The sequence below is a fragment of the Aureobasidium melanogenum genome, assembly GCF_000721775.1.
Source record: "Aureobasidium melanogenum CBS 110374 unplaced genomic scaffold scaffold_1, whole genome shotgun sequence".
Taxonomy (NCBI): Eukaryota; Fungi; Ascomycota; class Dothideomycetes; order Dothideales; family Saccotheciaceae; genus Aureobasidium; species Aureobasidium melanogenum.
In genome coordinates, this window is record NW_024470053.1 from 1,211,263 (window position 1) to 1,226,507 (window position 15,245).

The following is a 15,245-nucleotide window of genomic DNA, read 5'->3' on the forward strand; positions in this document are numbered from 1 at the left end:
ACAAGTATCGATTCCAGAACTCCTCATGAAAACACTACGCCGTCGACATAAACACACCATCTCTCCGAGGCATCGTCCTACAATCTCTGCTTCAACACCACCGCATCACCATACCCGGCGTGCCACAGCAACACCATTCACGAGCGGCCACGAGTGGGAAGACTTGCGCAAAGACTATCCTGCTCAGGAGCATACAACAGTTGCGGCTTACAGATTCAACAAGACGACAGGTCGCAAAGCAAGAACAACAAGATCAGGTTCATCTTCACATCATCCATTGTTCTTGCCGCAAATATTCGTTCCGAAGCCGAAGGATATGCGTACAGAAACAAATCGAAGGAATCTGCATTACGTACTGTTAAGGGCAGATTGATACAGGCTGCGCACGGTTTCGTAACGATCCCAGACCGACTCAACACATCACGAGAGAGCGCAACGAATTTTTGTGTGAAGAGATGGAAAGGTGATGGGTCTTGTTACATCTACTACAAACATCCTAAATCACTAACAACTCACTCCTTACTGCGTCTGCAAATTGCTTGACTGCCCAATCGAAGCTGTCCAGAGGAGCAGTAGCAAAAGTCAAACGAAGCTTGATACCCTTGAGCTGGTCAGGCTCAGCGGCAAACCAGCTTCCCTTACTGATGACCACTCCCTTCTCCATGGAACGGTTGTAGATTCTCTCCTCCAGGTCCAGTAGAGCAGTCTTCTCCTTCTCGATCGAACACTCCGAACAAGACGAGCATGAGATACGAGGTGTTGGTGACTGAAGATGGAGCCAAAGGAACATGCCAGCTTCAGGCACAACCCAAGTGAAAAGATCAGGTGGAAGGTACTTCTCGCATGCCGAAACCAAGGCATCTCGTCGTTGGCGGTATTGGTGCGACAAGAATGCGAGCCAGCGGATGAAGCCTTCATGTCCCCAGGTCACATCCAGCAACTTGTACATGGCGACCTGAGAGAAGCCAGAAGGCGCTACACTGCCCACTTCTGTGTAGTTCATGTATTTTTCAGCAATCTGAGAGCAACATGTCATCCATGCACAACGCAGTCCAGGCGCGAGAATCTTAGATGTAGCATCTAGACGAACAACACGCCCAGAGACGTCCATGGAGAGGTAAGACGGAGGCAGCTGTCGCAAGTACTCGTCGACTGGCATTGGCGAGTCTTCTCCGACCTCTGATCTGGAGTGTAGCTTCAGGAAGTAGTAAGGGTCGTCCTCAATGATGTATATATCATGCTCCTCGGCGACCTGGTAGATCTTTCTCCGTCTCTCAGCCGATTGAGTAGCCCCTGTAGGATTTTGACCGCAAGGGACAATGTACATCACCGATGGTTTTCGTCCCTTAGCCGGGTCCCAAGAGCGCAACTTGGCCTCAAGATCTTCTGGTATGAGACCCTGACCATCCATCTTGATGCCCAAGATATTGATGCCCAGCGGTGTGACAGCTTCAATGGCTCCAGGATACGAGTACTCTTCCGTAATGATCCAGTCTCCTCGATCGCAGAACATACGGAAGACCGTATCCATCGCCGACGTGGTACCACTTGTCAAACAAGTCTCCCAATCATCGTACGGCGGATTATGGATCATTTCAATGTGTTCGGTGATGAACCTCAACAGCTGCGGTGATCCAGCTGCATAGCCATAGTTCAACGCAACCGCAAAGTCAAAATCGTCTTCTCCTCTCGTGCATGGCATCACCACAGCCTCATCAACAGGAGACCCTGTAGCTTGCTTGCCAGAAAGCGCCAACGAGTCCCAGGGAAAGTATTCAGGGATCGGTCGCCCTGCTCCGAGACTGATTTGCCGTTGAGGAATGATGGGAGCGCCATCGAGACCGGGTTTCACACTGCTTGCTGACGCTTTCAAATTGGAAGGTAGTCGGTTGCGGCATTCGGTGCTGAGATGATGGTCCCAATTCTTGGCTCTGGGCTTTGTGCCTGGTCGACACAGTTTGAAGAATTCGGAAGAGGTGAAGGGAGCAGGACCTGAGGGAAGAGGGTCAGATGTGCTCCGGTGTAAGGTGTAGTCGGCAATTGCTTGGGATAACATTGTGGTTTCAATGGAATCTTGAATTCGGACAGAAGAATAAACTATTCTCAAATAAAGTAGTAGTACAATAATTGGTATTGTTTGGATTGAGTTTGAATCGAATAGTAGCTGAAGACACTTCAGGTTTACTTGGGATGAAGCAAATGGCGGAGAAAGAGTAGTATACATATACTCGAGTATGTGATGACCAGGTGGTGTAATCGGACAATTCGGAGTAACAACGTTTTGATGCTTCCTACCTTCGGAGTATACTTTTACGTTTAGCATTCCAACCCCTTGCGTATCATGATGACTTAGGGCACCGCGTGTGCAGATAAGAAGCAAGTCAAGACCGGAATGTGTGGAACGACACCAAAGCAGAAACCCAATCCAAGATAGGGAAGTCGGAAGCCGACGTAACACGAACCGAGATACGGCCTTAAGAAGACAACAACATCAAGAATTTAGGAATTGGCATAGACAAAGAGAAGTATTCACCATGCTTTTGTAAGCCTCCGGAGTGGAAAAAGGATCACATCATCCAAGCATTTGATAGACATATGTAGTACGAAACCGTTGGCATGTTCTGTGACGACTACGTTGCGTGGCCCTGTCGATGTATGTTAGCGACAAAATGGTACTTATAGCTGTTTCGAAAGGTCGATTGGCTGAAATTTTGATCTTGTTGTATTTATATTGTAGTGCCCGCGATGCTCACTTCTTGGACGCTTCGGCTTCTCGAGCTTTCTGATTGTTCAAAAGCTTCAACAAGAGGCCCTGCGCATCTTCTCGCTCCATGAAAACCTCGAGCATCTTTACACCTTCCCCATTGGTGAGTAAGCCACATCCTATCGCTGCCTCTAGTTCACGCCAAGTTCGTGCAGAGAACGTGTTGGTCTCCACCTCTTCTTCAGTGGCGCCGAACATGTTGAGCGCTTGCAGATATCTCCAAGGTGCAATGTCGTTGTATGTTTGCTTGCGTCCATGAATGACACGCTCGATGGTATAGCCGTCGTTGTTGATGACTACAATGATGATATTCAACTTTTCTCTGATCATGGTGCTGATCTCTTGGACAGTCATTTGCAGACTTCCATCGCCGATGAAGAGAACCACTCGGTCTTTGGAGGTATCCTTGCTGCCTGATCTTTTTCTCCAGTTCTCAGAATCGCGCTGGGCAAGTGACGCACCCAAGGCTGCAGGTAGCATGTAGCCAATACTCAACCACGTGACAGCCGTGAAATAATAACTTCCGCTTGGGAGCACAAGATCACGAGTGCCATGAGAGGCTGTGCCAGTTTCGCCCATGACAATATCTCCGGGCTTAAGCATGGGATTAATGACACGGTAGAAGTCCTTTTGAGTGAGTGAGCCAGACGATTCGACAGAAGAGGTTACCTTTGATGGCTTCGACATGGCTTCAGGCTTCGATATCTTGCTATGGTCCAGTTGCTCCAATAGCATTGCTACAAGCTTCTTGTTCGAAACGTCACGAGTAATCTCAGTCGCGATCTTGACATGACGTTCGGAAAATGACACTGAGATTGCTTGCTTCGGAATGGAGGAGAACAAGCCAGTGTTGGTGCTGCTGTAGTGAGGACCAAACACCAAAGCGAGATCTGCTGATTCAAAGTAGGACTTTGCACCTTCGCTGCCTAAGTCGGCACTGTAAATGCCTTGAAAGCTTTCGAGATGCTCATCTACCAAACCTTTGCCGAAGGGCGATGTCCACACAGGCCATCCGGTAGCCTTGACAAGGTCATTGATCTCTTCAAGGATGTCTAAACATCTGCTCTCGCCATCGACAAAAATCAAAGGCTTCTTAGCAGAATGCATCAGCTCAAGAATGCGACCAGACACTTGCGACTCGTTGTCGCCACTTGAGATTGGAGGCAGGGAGATTTTGGATTTTAAACCGGCCGCAGACACCTTCACGTCTACCATGTCGGTCGGAAGCTGAATATATACTGGTCTGCTGTGGATCAGGGCCTGCTGCACAGTCACATCGAACTGCTCGGGAGCAGTACGAGGATCCAAGAGGTTTGTCTGGGCGATAGTCACATGTGTGTGCATAGCCGCAAAGCGATTGAAGTCACCGTCGGCGAATGTGTGGTGTACATTGGTACGGGCCTCTTGCGTAGCTCTGGCTGGAGTGCCGACAATAGAGATGATGGGAGCCTTTTCCGCGTATGCACCAGCAATACCATTGACGGCACTGAGTTCTCCCACGCCAAAAGTGGTGATCAGGGCACTCACACCATGGATTCGAGCGTAGGCATCGGCAGCATATGCGGAGTTCAATTCATTACAATTGCCAACCCAGTGCAAGCCTGCAGGCTCAACGAAGTCCAGCAAGCGAAGATTGTAGTCGCCAGGAACTCCAAAGACAGAGCGAATGCCAAGTTGATGGAGTCTTGCAAAGACGTAATCGGCGAGCGTGATGGTATCTTGTGATGAGGATGACATTGTTAACGTGGTTCGAAGTCCGATGATATGAAACGTGTGCTCGGAAACTATGATATGTCGTTGTCCTCGGAGTGAGCAGAGGCCAGCGGGGCAGGAGCAGCCGCGGCTTGCAGGGCGTCCCCACACCCCTCAATCGCTTTGCCAAGCCGCTCCCATCCGAACTCGCCGATGACTCCTATCGAATCGGAGTAATCTGCCATTTCCTTACTCCGACATACCATAGCAAAAGAAAAATCACAATCCGTGTCAGGAAGCTATGCCACCTCGTGAGGCTGCCTGTGAGCCTTGCAGGAGGTCAAAGTTGGCATGCGATCATGTCCGACCGGTATGCACTCGATGCCTGGGTGCCAATAGGGCCGACGCCTGCGAGTATCGAATATCTCCCTTCAAAAGACGACGAACAGACTTAGGCCCTTCGCCTAGGACAAATATCTCACGGTACAAGAAAGCAGAAGTTTCACAATCTCGTGTCGGTGTTGATTGATCTTGTAGCAATGGAAGCCAGACTCGAGAATCCGAGCCACCACCAACAGCAGCAGCGACGCCAACTATTCGACCTTATCCGAATCCGGGTTTCCAAGGCTCGTTGAGTTCTGCTGCAATCTTCAGTCACATTTCTCCCCGACATCATGAACCGGGCACTGCTCACACTGAACCTGACACTGTACCCGCTGGGGTGTCTGTGCCTGCATTGCTTGACAACGATGATATCGCTTGCAGACAAGGGACATCATTAATAAAGCTACTTCTTGACGAGTACCCACTGGGTACTCTCAAAGACCTGGTTTCATTCTGGCTCGCTAAAGGCATTAGTCTCTCACATGCCGAATCCCTGCTAGATTCGTGCATCGACAGCATGGACGAAGCTCTAAGTTCTGGACAGCCAACAGACACTTGTATGGAGCACTTGACTCGTAATTCGCAGAGTCCATTACTCTTTGGTCCCGAAACAACCTTCGCCGCATACGTGGCTCAATTCTCTGGTCACAATGCCCGTCTGGAGACTCTAGGTATCTTCTTATCAGCAGTGGTCAGAGCCACGAACGATGTACCTTTCTTTCCAACACTATACAAAACGGACGAGGATAAGTTCAGGCTACGGAAGCTGGCTACACGGCTAAGCGATCACGCTCTGGAAGTATGTCTATCGCTCGACTGCCTGAATGACCTTCAACTTGCTTTTCAATACGAGAACTTCATTGTCCATACATTTGTAGATGGAGATCAGAGCTATAGCTCGTGGCGAAGGCTCGGAGATGTCATCGCATCTATGCTTGCTCTTGGCTACCACGAACGTGTCGAGACCCGATCCAGGATTCCAAACTTCTTGGTGGAGCTACGACAAAGTGCATTCGCACGCATATACACTGACGACAAGGAAGTCTCCATCTTTCTTGGTCGACCACCCCGGCTGAGTCGAAGATTCTGCCATTTCCGAATACCAATTGCCTTGGATTCGTTTGAGGCCAATGAATCTGCACCTGGTACCGAGATTATCGGACAAGCCAATGAGATCAAGATTGACTATAGAGCGGGATGCAGTTGGGCAGCCTTGTGCGCGCTGCTCAAAGAAGAAATTCTGGAATTGTTCATCGAGAAAAATCGCGAGCATTGCGTACAACGAGCGAGTGTCATCTGGGCAAAAGCGGAAGCACAATGGAAACAGCTACCCACACACATGCGCTACGACGTCAGTTGTCTCAATGACTACAGAAGGAGCCCTTTCGAGCGCGACTTCCTGATAAGCGCCCGACTGGACCATATACACATCAGATTCCTCTTGCGATTCATCTTGATCAACAGTCTAGCACAGCCAGATGACGAGATGATCCAGATTGCGCATGAGATGCTCACTCTGGTCGTCCAAGCTGTGCTCGCTCGTGATCGCCTCGCAAATTCTGGAAGTGGCCTTGTGTGGAAAGTCATTCTCTATGGCTTGCCAGCTTCAGGCATCATCTTGCTCGCTATCCTGGAACAACGCAACCCTTACCACTTCGGCGGCCTCTCACGCGCAAAGGTCCTGCAGAATTTGAGAATCCTCGTCGCCGAGATACAAATCGGCGCACTGTCGCATCCAAGAGAGCCGAATTTTGCTTTACTCACCAGAGCTGCGCAGACCATTGAGAACTTCCTCGACTCTGAGGAGAGACATGATCATCACCCGAATGGTCAGATCAACACTCATCATGATGCGGCTCCTGGACAAATGGGACCTTGGGCTTCGAATTTGAATCTGGAGGCTTGGGACTTTGATCTCGGGTTTTGGGAAAATCTTGCTGAGCATCCCTTCTTGTCGAACCTCGAGTTCCCGCCGTAAGCCATATTCGATAGCATGTTCTTACTCATCGGTGCTTTTAAAGCCGACTCTACCAACCCTCGTGTCCCTGTAGCCGCCTCTAATGGTAACGCAATCTGTAAAAGTGCACAATTTTTCCCCAAGAATAGCTTTGAGGCCGACCTTGCTCTTAAGTAATAGTCTCACTATACCAATCTCCCCAAGGCAGCCATAAGGGCACCTTCAGCGCTAGAAGTGCACAGATGTTTTCAAATCAGAATCATGACCACTGAGATGCTCTGCATTGTTGCTCTCCCTGTGGTACTCACTTGGTTCGAGCAAGTAATATACATTTCGATAGCTATTCTATGACCGTGTTCAGCACATGAGCGAAGCTCTCCTCCCGTCATTCTCTCTATTCAGCTAGTCTGTAGTTGTGTTTACCCATTTTTTCACACCGGGGTTTGTCTGACTCTTGCTCAAGTCAGAGCCGCTCAGTAGCAGGTGTTAACATTGCCGTCGTAATCTTCCCACAATCCCTCCTCAGGCACGTCATAATTTCTCAGAGGCTCTTCGAAGTATTCCTTGAAATTGTCGTAGTCCTCGTCGTCATCGTACGGCAAAGGCTCTGGGAGTAAACCTCCATGAAAAATGAATTCTCGTGCTTCCGAGCACCATTTTGGAGAGTACTGAGTCACTTCTTCTTCTCCGTCTAACTCGCAGATAGAAACGATCTGAACTCTCTTTAGTGCGGTCATCTGGCACGAGATGCGCCTGATTGCCGAGCTCCAATTTCCAGCGCTCAAAGCGAGGCCGAAGTCCAGCTGCTGCAACGACTGAGAGTGGCGAAGAAGGAAAGAAACCAGAACATCTTCGGTAACAACAATATCATCAAGGAGGACATCACGAAGGGACTCTGAGTTGAGTGCGCTCAACATCGCATCTCCGTTGAACATGTTTCTTCTACGAGGTGGCGCATCTATCCAAAGGGTTTCGAGAGATGTTGCCTTGCCGATTGCTTCTTCGAGATTGAAACCGAACATGGTCTTTGGGTTGTTGGGTAGACGACCGTAGCCAATGCGGACATGCTTGAGATGTTCGAAAGATTTGAAGCTGTCAACCTTGGTGTAGTCTGCACACTTAAAAGGAAGATCGACGATGGTCAAAGAATGCAGGCCCGCATTCTTGTGGTTTGCAGCCGCCAGTACCTCTGCAAGACCGAACTGGAAAGGGTCATGAGATTCAGCATCGACCCATGCAGCTAGGTGCGGATGTATGCTTTTGAACATAGTGAGCAGCTTGAGGATGACATGGCTCGGACCCGACCGCGTAGGACTGATGACGATGTTGACTAGGTTGGGGCACATTTCGAAGGCATAAAAGATAGTGTCCAAGAAGCAACGTTGAAATACTTCGGTAGACTGGTATGTAGCAATCTGACGTTGAGCCTTCCAGTATTGCGCTTGCGACTTCGTCAAAGTCTTGGTGACTTTCTCTACGGCGGCATCAAACTTCTTGTTTGCATTGGACCACTTTGAGCGTGCGGCGAAAGTGTCGAGTAGCGGATCGCCATCCTCGTCGTAGTTGATGTCGTCAGGCTTGAAGTCCCACCAGTCTGGATAGCTGTGTTGAAGATGAGTGTGCTCGTCAACCCACTTCTTGAACGACTTGTGGTTCTTCAAGTTACTGGGGTCGACAACTAGGGTGTTAACGTGCTTGCTGAAGATAGGGTGATCAGCTATCTCGCGCACTTCAGCGCAGCTGTCTCGATGTTTGACGAGGAAGACGCGTGGTAGCAGATAAGGTGCAGCTGCATCAGCGAATTGCTTTGATACGAGGCGGATTGGCTTGAGGAGCTTGGGATTGGCGTGAAGGAAGCTACAGACGCGCTGCTTCAGTTCGAGTGGGAGTTTCTCCATGATGCTGTGCGGTTGATGCTGACGCGGAACATCAACTGGAGTGCGCCTGGTGGCTTCGTGGGATAGGGAATGGGACGTAGAGTGTGAGATGTGACAGTGTGTGTGCGCAGGCTAAAAAGGCGCGTTTGCGCAGAGATTGTTTTGAAGTGAAAGGTTTCAGATGTTTGTTTGAGCTTGAAAACGAAAAGTCCGTGTTGCTTGCCGACTGTTATGTTCGGTCGGGTGTTTGCTCAAGGCAGTCGCGATGGCTTGTTTCGGGCAAAGGCAGCAACCATGCTTTCTCTCCAGTACCGAAGCATAGTCCTGTGCAGCTATAGAAATGCACAACGTTCACACTGTCGTCGAGAACTTAGAGTCAAAGATAGATTAATGCTTTTGGCTTACTATGTAAAAATTGACCTCTCTATCTGCTGTTCTCCTCCCATGTCGGACCAGTGCAGTTGAACCCAACAGAGGAAACATTATCACACAAGTACTGGCTAGGAGCAGTACCGTTGACAGTGTCGAGGATGTCAATGCCGGTAATCTCCTGATCAGTGCAAGGAGATGCAGCTGAGCACTGAATAGCACTGACCACGTCACTAACAGCAGTTCCAGTCCAGTTCTGCAGACGGATGTCGTGGAGATTGAACTCGCTAGTATTGCACCCGCCTTTCGCCGAGTTGTAAGACGTGCATTGAGTCACGGCATAAATACCAGTGTTATTGTTCAGGACAAAATCGGAGAATGTGATATTGGCAGCATAACCCAGACCACCGCCACCACCGTTAGGAGGATAGCCAGTAGAAATTCCAGTCCCTGAGCAAGTCAGCAAGTTTGAAGCAGAGCATAGTAAGGAATTACAAACAGGTCTTGACGTAAGCGCCATATCTCATGTTGTAGGAGCGGATATCACGAGCAGTGACGTTCTCGATGTATTCAAAGGTGTTGTTGTATTGACCAATACTGCCGATTGCGACACCAAGACCCATATAGAAGTCACAATCTTCAATAAGAATGTTGGTGCTGTTGGCCTTCAGAGCAATAGAATCATCTCCATTGGTGACGTTCCAGCGACGGAATGTGATGTTGTTGGCATATACAGTGTCGGCACCGTCAGTATTCAGAGAAGAGAAGTCGAAACCAACAGGCTCGTTGCCAGTGCTGTTCACATAGATGTCTTCGAGGAGAATATTTTCGCTGTGAATGACAGTCATAGTCCACATCTGTGAGTCCAAAAATCGGGTACCCAAGAAGGTGCTGTCCTTGGTTCCAGTAATGGTAATCTGATGAGGTCTGCCAGGGCTATTTTACAATCAGCATGCCACTTGATGGTATAGCGAATGCGAGCACTCACTAGTTGTTGGTTCCATTGACAAAGGTATACCAAGCCTGTCCAGAGCCATTAAGAGTAGCGTATCCATGTCCATCCCAGTTGATGTTCTCTCCACCAAACAACCAAGCCGAAGATTGGTTTTGGTAGCCAACAGGAAGAGAGTGGTTGAGCCAATAAGGAATATTCGTGTCCCAGAGAAGCAAGCCGTTCAAATCGACATCAACGTTCTTCAGACCAGTCGTGTTCATAACACTGTGGATGTTGTAGGTCTCGTTGCGGAAGACAACTTTTCCTCGCGATGGTGCCTCGTTGTGGCCGCATTTCTCGAACGCCTCGATGATGGCGGGAGCAGAGTCACCGCCATTTGCACAAGGCTCGACGATACAGACACGTTCGGGGACAGTGACGACTGTTTGGGCAATCGCAATTGCTGGCACACTGAGTGCCGCGATGAGGGAGGCGTACATGATGACGATCAAAAAGGTGTACTTACGGACAGCGAGACAGAGTCCTGTATATATACTGCGTCTAGAAGCCGGGATTTGGCATCAGGTTACATTGATCAACATCCTCAATTTTCAACACGCCTGCTGATCTCTGCCTCATGGTTGCAGTGACGATCCTCGAGTCGGGGCACAGGTGGTCATGGTGGAGAGAATGATGTCGAGAGACCTGGAGAAAAAGCCGGAGCAGGACGGATTGTTGTCTTGGGCCCCCACATTTTTCTCCACATGTCGGCAACGGACAAGCCATCGGCTTTTGAACGACTACTATGCGCATCTGAGCTGTGGTCTAACTAGTGGTGCGAGATCAGGTTTTGTTTGCAGCAATGCAGGGCAGGGTATGGATAAGAACGGACGAGTGCGAGAATATTACAAGAGTACATCACAGCGCATGTGCCAAGTATTGCTCTTGCAGTTGGTGCGTAAAATCAACAGCGTTTGCTGTTTGCATTATATGTTTATATGGTCATGAATCATGAGTAACTTCTCATGCACCCGGAGGCCACTTCGATGGAGCATCGATGACAGTCCTCGAGAATCGAGCACTAATCTGATCCTGGGCCTTTTGTTTTTGCTTTGCACCAATTCCTGAGCGGTCCAGGACCGGGGTGGCATTCATGATGTTGTCAAAATCATCGTCTTCAGCGCCGCCAACATCTGAGCCTGACTCATCATCTGAGTCGTGGAGAGGCTTAGGTTCAGTCTGTGCAATGCGGCCTGGTTGCGGCTTGTCGTCCGAAACAGCAGGAGCAGGATTTTGGAAAGGCTTCGAGGCAAGAACTCGGCGGCGAAGCTCAGCCATTTCTTCCTCATCGTCGTCCGAGGGTGGCATGCCGTAAGGATCGTGGTCATCCTCCTCTTCTTCATCTTCGTCGTCCTCATCCTTGTTTTCCTTCTCTTCACCATCGCTGTCTTGGTCGCTTCCCTCTTCGTCGGACTCGTCGAGCATGCGAGTACGATTCAAGTTGCCTCCTCTCCATGCGTCATCCTCGTTGGCTTCTCTCTCGGCGCGGTCCTGGACGTACTCGGTCTCAATCTTCTCCAACCAAGCTGCCTCGGCCTTCTTGATACCAGCTTCATCCTCACAGGCAGCGTAGCGTTTGAGGACAGCTTCGTTGATGTCGAGGAAGGCCTGGCCGTAGCTGAAAGTGCTAAGAATGTGTTCGGCCCACTCTTTCTTTCCGCAGATGTAGAAACAGGCAGCAAGAGCCTCAACACAGTTCATTCTCCAAGGCTTTCCGTAGTTTGTTGGGTTTGCAGCGATCAGGTAGGGGAGGAGTCGTTGGTGAGGGCCTCCGATTCTGCTGAAGGGGACTTCTTGAATACGCTTCCAGCTGGCTTCGACAACAGCAGCACCGTACTGCTCGAGAAGTGGGGCATCGGCAGGCGAGATGATGGTCTTTGCATTGGGCGAAACGACAATACCGGCGAACTTCTGGCCAACATGCAATTCACGCATGAGACCCAGACGCATCAAACGCTTGCCGCTGCATCGTTTGGCATCGCAGTGACCGAGGTCCCAGGCGGCAGCCTTGTAAGGGGGGCGCTTGGAGGCAGCAGGATCGATCTCTCCTTCCTCACCGCGGGCAGGAGGTAGAGGGCGAGCAGAACGGCCGCTTGCGAAGCGCTTGCCCTTGTTGGACATGTCCTTCTTGTGGCGGACCATGTTGACTATGGTGTTCTTTTTCTTTGGTGGTGTCGGTATATGAGTGTGGTCTACGCAAAGGCGATGGAAGCGACCGAATGGATGTCTAGAAAAGTTGGCAGAATGAACTCGAGTATGTATATGACGAGATGAGGGGCAGGCAAATTTCGAGATGGATTGGGAAAATCGACGCGAGTCAGGCAGGGCGAGAGGGCTACGTCAATGTCAAGGGCCCGCCAAGAAGCTTAGGAGCAGTTCCACAATACACCACAACGTGGTGCATACCGTTGCCTACGCTCAACTCGTTATCTTTCCAGCATTTTACGAGTACAGTGACAACCTCGTCTCACGCACGTCACAAGTCCCAAAAGACTCTCATTCTCAAACACATTCCACCTCAACATCGCCCATCGTGGAGGCAGCATCGGCGAGATACGCGGCGCGGGACCGCTGGGTTCACGACGGACCTCCTCCCCAAACCCCACTGCAGCGCTACATTCGTCTGTCTACTACACACCCACATACTGAGAGTCTATGAATCTGACATGTACCCTCAGACAATGCCTGTGACCCACAAAACTTCGAGCCAAACCTGGCCCTCAATCTTGAGATCGCCGACCTGATCAATGCTAAGAAGGGCAATGCTCCTCGCGAAGCTGCCGTCGCCATTGTGCAATACGTTAATCACCGCAATCCCAATGTCTCCATGCTCGCCTTGACCCTGCTCGACATCTGTGTCAAGAACTGTGGCTATGCTTTCCACCTTCAGATAAGCACAAAGGACTTCCTGAACGAGCTCGTCCGTCGCTTTCCCGAACGTCCCCCTATGCGCGTCTCTCGTGTTCAAAACCGCATTCTCGAGCTTATCGAAGAATGGCGGTCCACCATCTGCGTTACCTCGAAGTACAGGGAGGATCTGGGCTTCATCCGCGATATGCACCGTCTGCTGAGCTACAAGGGCTACACTTTCCCCGAAGTCAAGAGGGAGGATGCCGCTGTACTCAATCCCACCAATGATCTTAGATCAGCCGAAGAGATGGAAGAGGAGGAACGCGCCGCTCAGTCTGCAAAACTGCAGGAGCTCATCCGCAGGGGTACTCCTCATGATTTGCAGGAGGCCAACAAACTTATGAAGATTATGGCTGGATATGACACTCGCCGCAAGACTGACTACCGCGCAAAGGCCGCTGAGGAGGTTGCTAAGGTTCAGCAAAAGGCAAGGCTGCTAGAGGAAATGTTGCAGGGCTACAAGCCGGGCGACGAGATCAAAGAAGGCGATGTGTTTGAAGTGAGTAATGCCAACAGCTTCATGATGAGATTCGATATTGACAAGGCTAGGAACTCGCAAACGCCTTGGCCAGTGCGCATCCCAAGATCCAGAAGATGTGCGAGGAAGAATCCGAGGACCACGAAGCTGTCGCAAAGCTGTTTGAGATCAACGACAGCATACACCGTACAAGCGAGAGATACAAGCTGATCAAGAAGGGTGATCTCGAGGGCGCCAACAGGATCGCTGCTGGCACTCTGGGCATCAGCGGTGCTGGTGTCAAGAGCGGACCCAACAACGAGTTGTCGCTGATCGATTTCGGTGGTCCAGAAGAAGAAGAGGCTGCTCAGCCTGCTCAATCTCAGCCTTCTCAGGCAGCTCCTCAACCTAAGGGCAATGCTTTGGAAGACGACTTGCTCGGTTTGTCAATGGGTGATTCTGCCTATGGTTCTGGAGGTGCCTTGACCCTTGGCTCTCCTAACAATGGTCTGGCCGGTCTTGCTGGCCCCTCGAGCTCACAACCGACTCCTGCACCCGCACCTACTGCTATTCCTCCTCCCGCTCAACCTCAAGCAGCCAAAGCAAACTACGATCCCTTTGGCATGATTTCTTCTCCTGCACCTGCATCAAATGCTTTCCACCCACCCCAACAACAACAGAAAGCAGCAGATCCATTCGCTGCTCTGTCCGGCAATTCGCGTACCGCATCACCCTTCCAATTCCAGCAATCTGTCAAGCCTCCAGCATCACCTGCAGTCCCGCAATCAGCCGCGTCATTATTGGGTGGTGATGACGAGTGGACTTTCTCGTCTTCTCTCCCTGCGCAGCCACAGCAACCTCAATCCAACACTGTGACTGTCATCGACTCGAGCGTGAGAGCCATCTTCAATATCTCGAGACCAGCAGGTGCAAACGACTATCTTGCCATTGACGCCAGGATATCCAACAAGACTCCTCAACCCATCAGCGATTTTACCCTTCAACTTGCAGTAACAAAGGTACATCCACTCACGGTTTAGCCATTCTCAATATGCAGCAAGCTAACACTACTACTTCCTAGGCATTCTCTCTGCAACTCCAACCACAATCCGGCCGCAACCTATCTCCGAACCAGGTCGACGGTATCAAGCAAGCCATTCGCTTGCAAGGCGTTGCCCCTGGTAAAGGAAGTGCAGTTCGTATGCGTTGGCGTGCCAGCTACGTTATTGGCGGTCAACCGCGCGAGGAGAGCGGTGAAGTTAGCAATTTGGGTGTGCTTTAGAAACTACCCCTTCTTAATAGAAAGCTTCATTCTTTTTCTCTTAACTTATATCGGCCCTTATCGAAACTGCAGAGAAATGGTCTTATGTAGAGCATCTGTGCTTCCTGTTCAGAACCGTAGTAAGTGTGGTCTGATAATGAATCAAGAGGACAAAGATGATCAAGGATTTAAACGAGTCTGCGGTAAGATCGTCGATGCATGTATTCTAAATATCCTACAGCAAGAATCCGCATGTTCAGGTGATGTCGGCAGCTATTCGGTGGTTTTTATCAGAGGCAAACAAGAGGCAACCAACACTCGGTAGAGATCGGAGGAGGGAGGCGAATAGACACTCCTATCTCCTGCAACAAAATGTGCTACTGGGCTGATGAACACGAGTATGATTGATACGGAAAGGAAGGCATGTGGCTCGAGTGAAAAATTGTGATGGGAGAATCATGATACACGCTACTGCTGTTGGGGGCAACGAACTGGTATGCAAGTGAGCTGAGACGCACACCACGTTACGACCCGAAATCGCATCCATACTAGTGGTATCGCCAGTGTCAACTAACGTGTG

General features: G+C 50.2%; 8 protein-coding genes across 8 annotated transcripts; 3 read left to right on the forward strand and 5 right to left on the reverse strand.

The window, feature by feature from the left end:
• Nucleotides 1–25: 25 nt before the first annotated feature.
• On the forward strand, nucleotides 26–373 carry M437DRAFT_71256 (uncharacterized protein; the record flags this gene model as incomplete). The annotated part of the gene is made up of 1 exon (XM_041025645.1): nucleotides 26–373. The coding sequence occupies one exon, from the start codon at nucleotides 26–28 to the stop codon at nucleotides 371–373; it is 348 nt and encodes a 115-aa protein (XP_040884464.1).
• A 123-nt stretch (nucleotides 374–496) lies between these two features.
• M437DRAFT_80088 (PLP-dependent transferase) lies at nucleotides 497–2,056 on the reverse strand (the record flags this gene model as incomplete). The annotated part of the gene is made up of 1 exon (XM_041027285.1): nucleotides 497–2,056. The coding sequence occupies one exon, from the start codon at nucleotides 2,054–2,056 to the stop codon at nucleotides 497–499; it is 1,560 nt and encodes a 519-aa protein (XP_040884465.1).
• Nucleotides 2,057–2,749: 693 nt separating this feature from the next.
• Nucleotides 2,750–4,501, reverse strand: M437DRAFT_61846 (pyruvate decarboxylase; the record flags this gene model as incomplete). The annotated part of the gene is made up of 1 exon (XM_041023990.1): nucleotides 2,750–4,501. One exon carries the CDS (start codon nucleotides 4,499–4,501, stop codon nucleotides 2,750–2,752), a length of 1,752 nt encoding a protein of 583 aa, XP_040884466.1.
• A 256-nt stretch (nucleotides 4,502–4,757) lies between these two features.
• Nucleotides 4,758–6,818, forward strand: M437DRAFT_71259 (uncharacterized protein; the record flags this gene model as incomplete). Its single annotated transcript, XM_041025646.1, has 2 exons — nucleotides 4,758–4,939; nucleotides 5,003–6,818. 2 exons carry the CDS (start codon nucleotides 4,758–4,760, stop codon nucleotides 6,816–6,818), a joined length of 1,998 nt encoding a protein of 665 aa, XP_040884467.1.
• A 452-nt stretch (nucleotides 6,819–7,270) lies between these two features.
• On the reverse strand, nucleotides 7,271–8,695 carry M437DRAFT_37194 (uncharacterized protein; the record flags this gene model as incomplete). The annotated part of the gene is made up of 2 exons (XM_041019582.1): nucleotides 7,271–8,308; nucleotides 8,429–8,695. The coding sequence occupies 2 exons, from the start codon at nucleotides 8,693–8,695 to the stop codon at nucleotides 7,271–7,273; spliced, it is 1,305 nt and encodes a 434-aa protein (XP_040884468.1).
• A 403-nt stretch (nucleotides 8,696–9,098) lies between these two features.
• On the reverse strand, nucleotides 9,099–10,477 carry M437DRAFT_38226 (pectin lyase-like protein; the record flags this gene model as incomplete). The annotated part of the gene is made up of 3 exons (XM_041019794.1): nucleotides 9,099–9,493; nucleotides 9,543–9,979; nucleotides 10,032–10,477. The coding sequence occupies 3 exons, from the start codon at nucleotides 10,475–10,477 to the stop codon at nucleotides 9,099–9,101; spliced, it is 1,278 nt and encodes a 425-aa protein (XP_040884469.1).
• Nucleotides 10,478–11,000: 523 nt separating this feature from the next.
• On the reverse strand, nucleotides 11,001–12,179 carry M437DRAFT_38027 (RLI and DUF367 domain protein; the record flags this gene model as incomplete). Its single annotated transcript, XM_041019761.1, has 1 exon — nucleotides 11,001–12,179. One exon carries the CDS (start codon nucleotides 12,177–12,179, stop codon nucleotides 11,001–11,003), a length of 1,179 nt encoding a protein of 392 aa, XP_040884470.1.
• A 151-nt stretch (nucleotides 12,180–12,330) lies between these two features.
• Nucleotides 12,331–14,686, forward strand: M437DRAFT_71263 (VHS-domain-containing protein; the record flags this gene model as incomplete). Its single annotated transcript, XM_041025647.1, has 5 exons — nucleotides 12,331–12,490; nucleotides 12,530–12,658; nucleotides 12,716–13,446; nucleotides 13,497–14,423; nucleotides 14,486–14,686. 5 exons carry the CDS (start codon nucleotides 12,331–12,333, stop codon nucleotides 14,684–14,686), a joined length of 2,148 nt encoding a protein of 715 aa, XP_040884471.1.
• Between the last annotated feature and the right edge of the window lie 559 nt (nucleotides 14,687–15,245).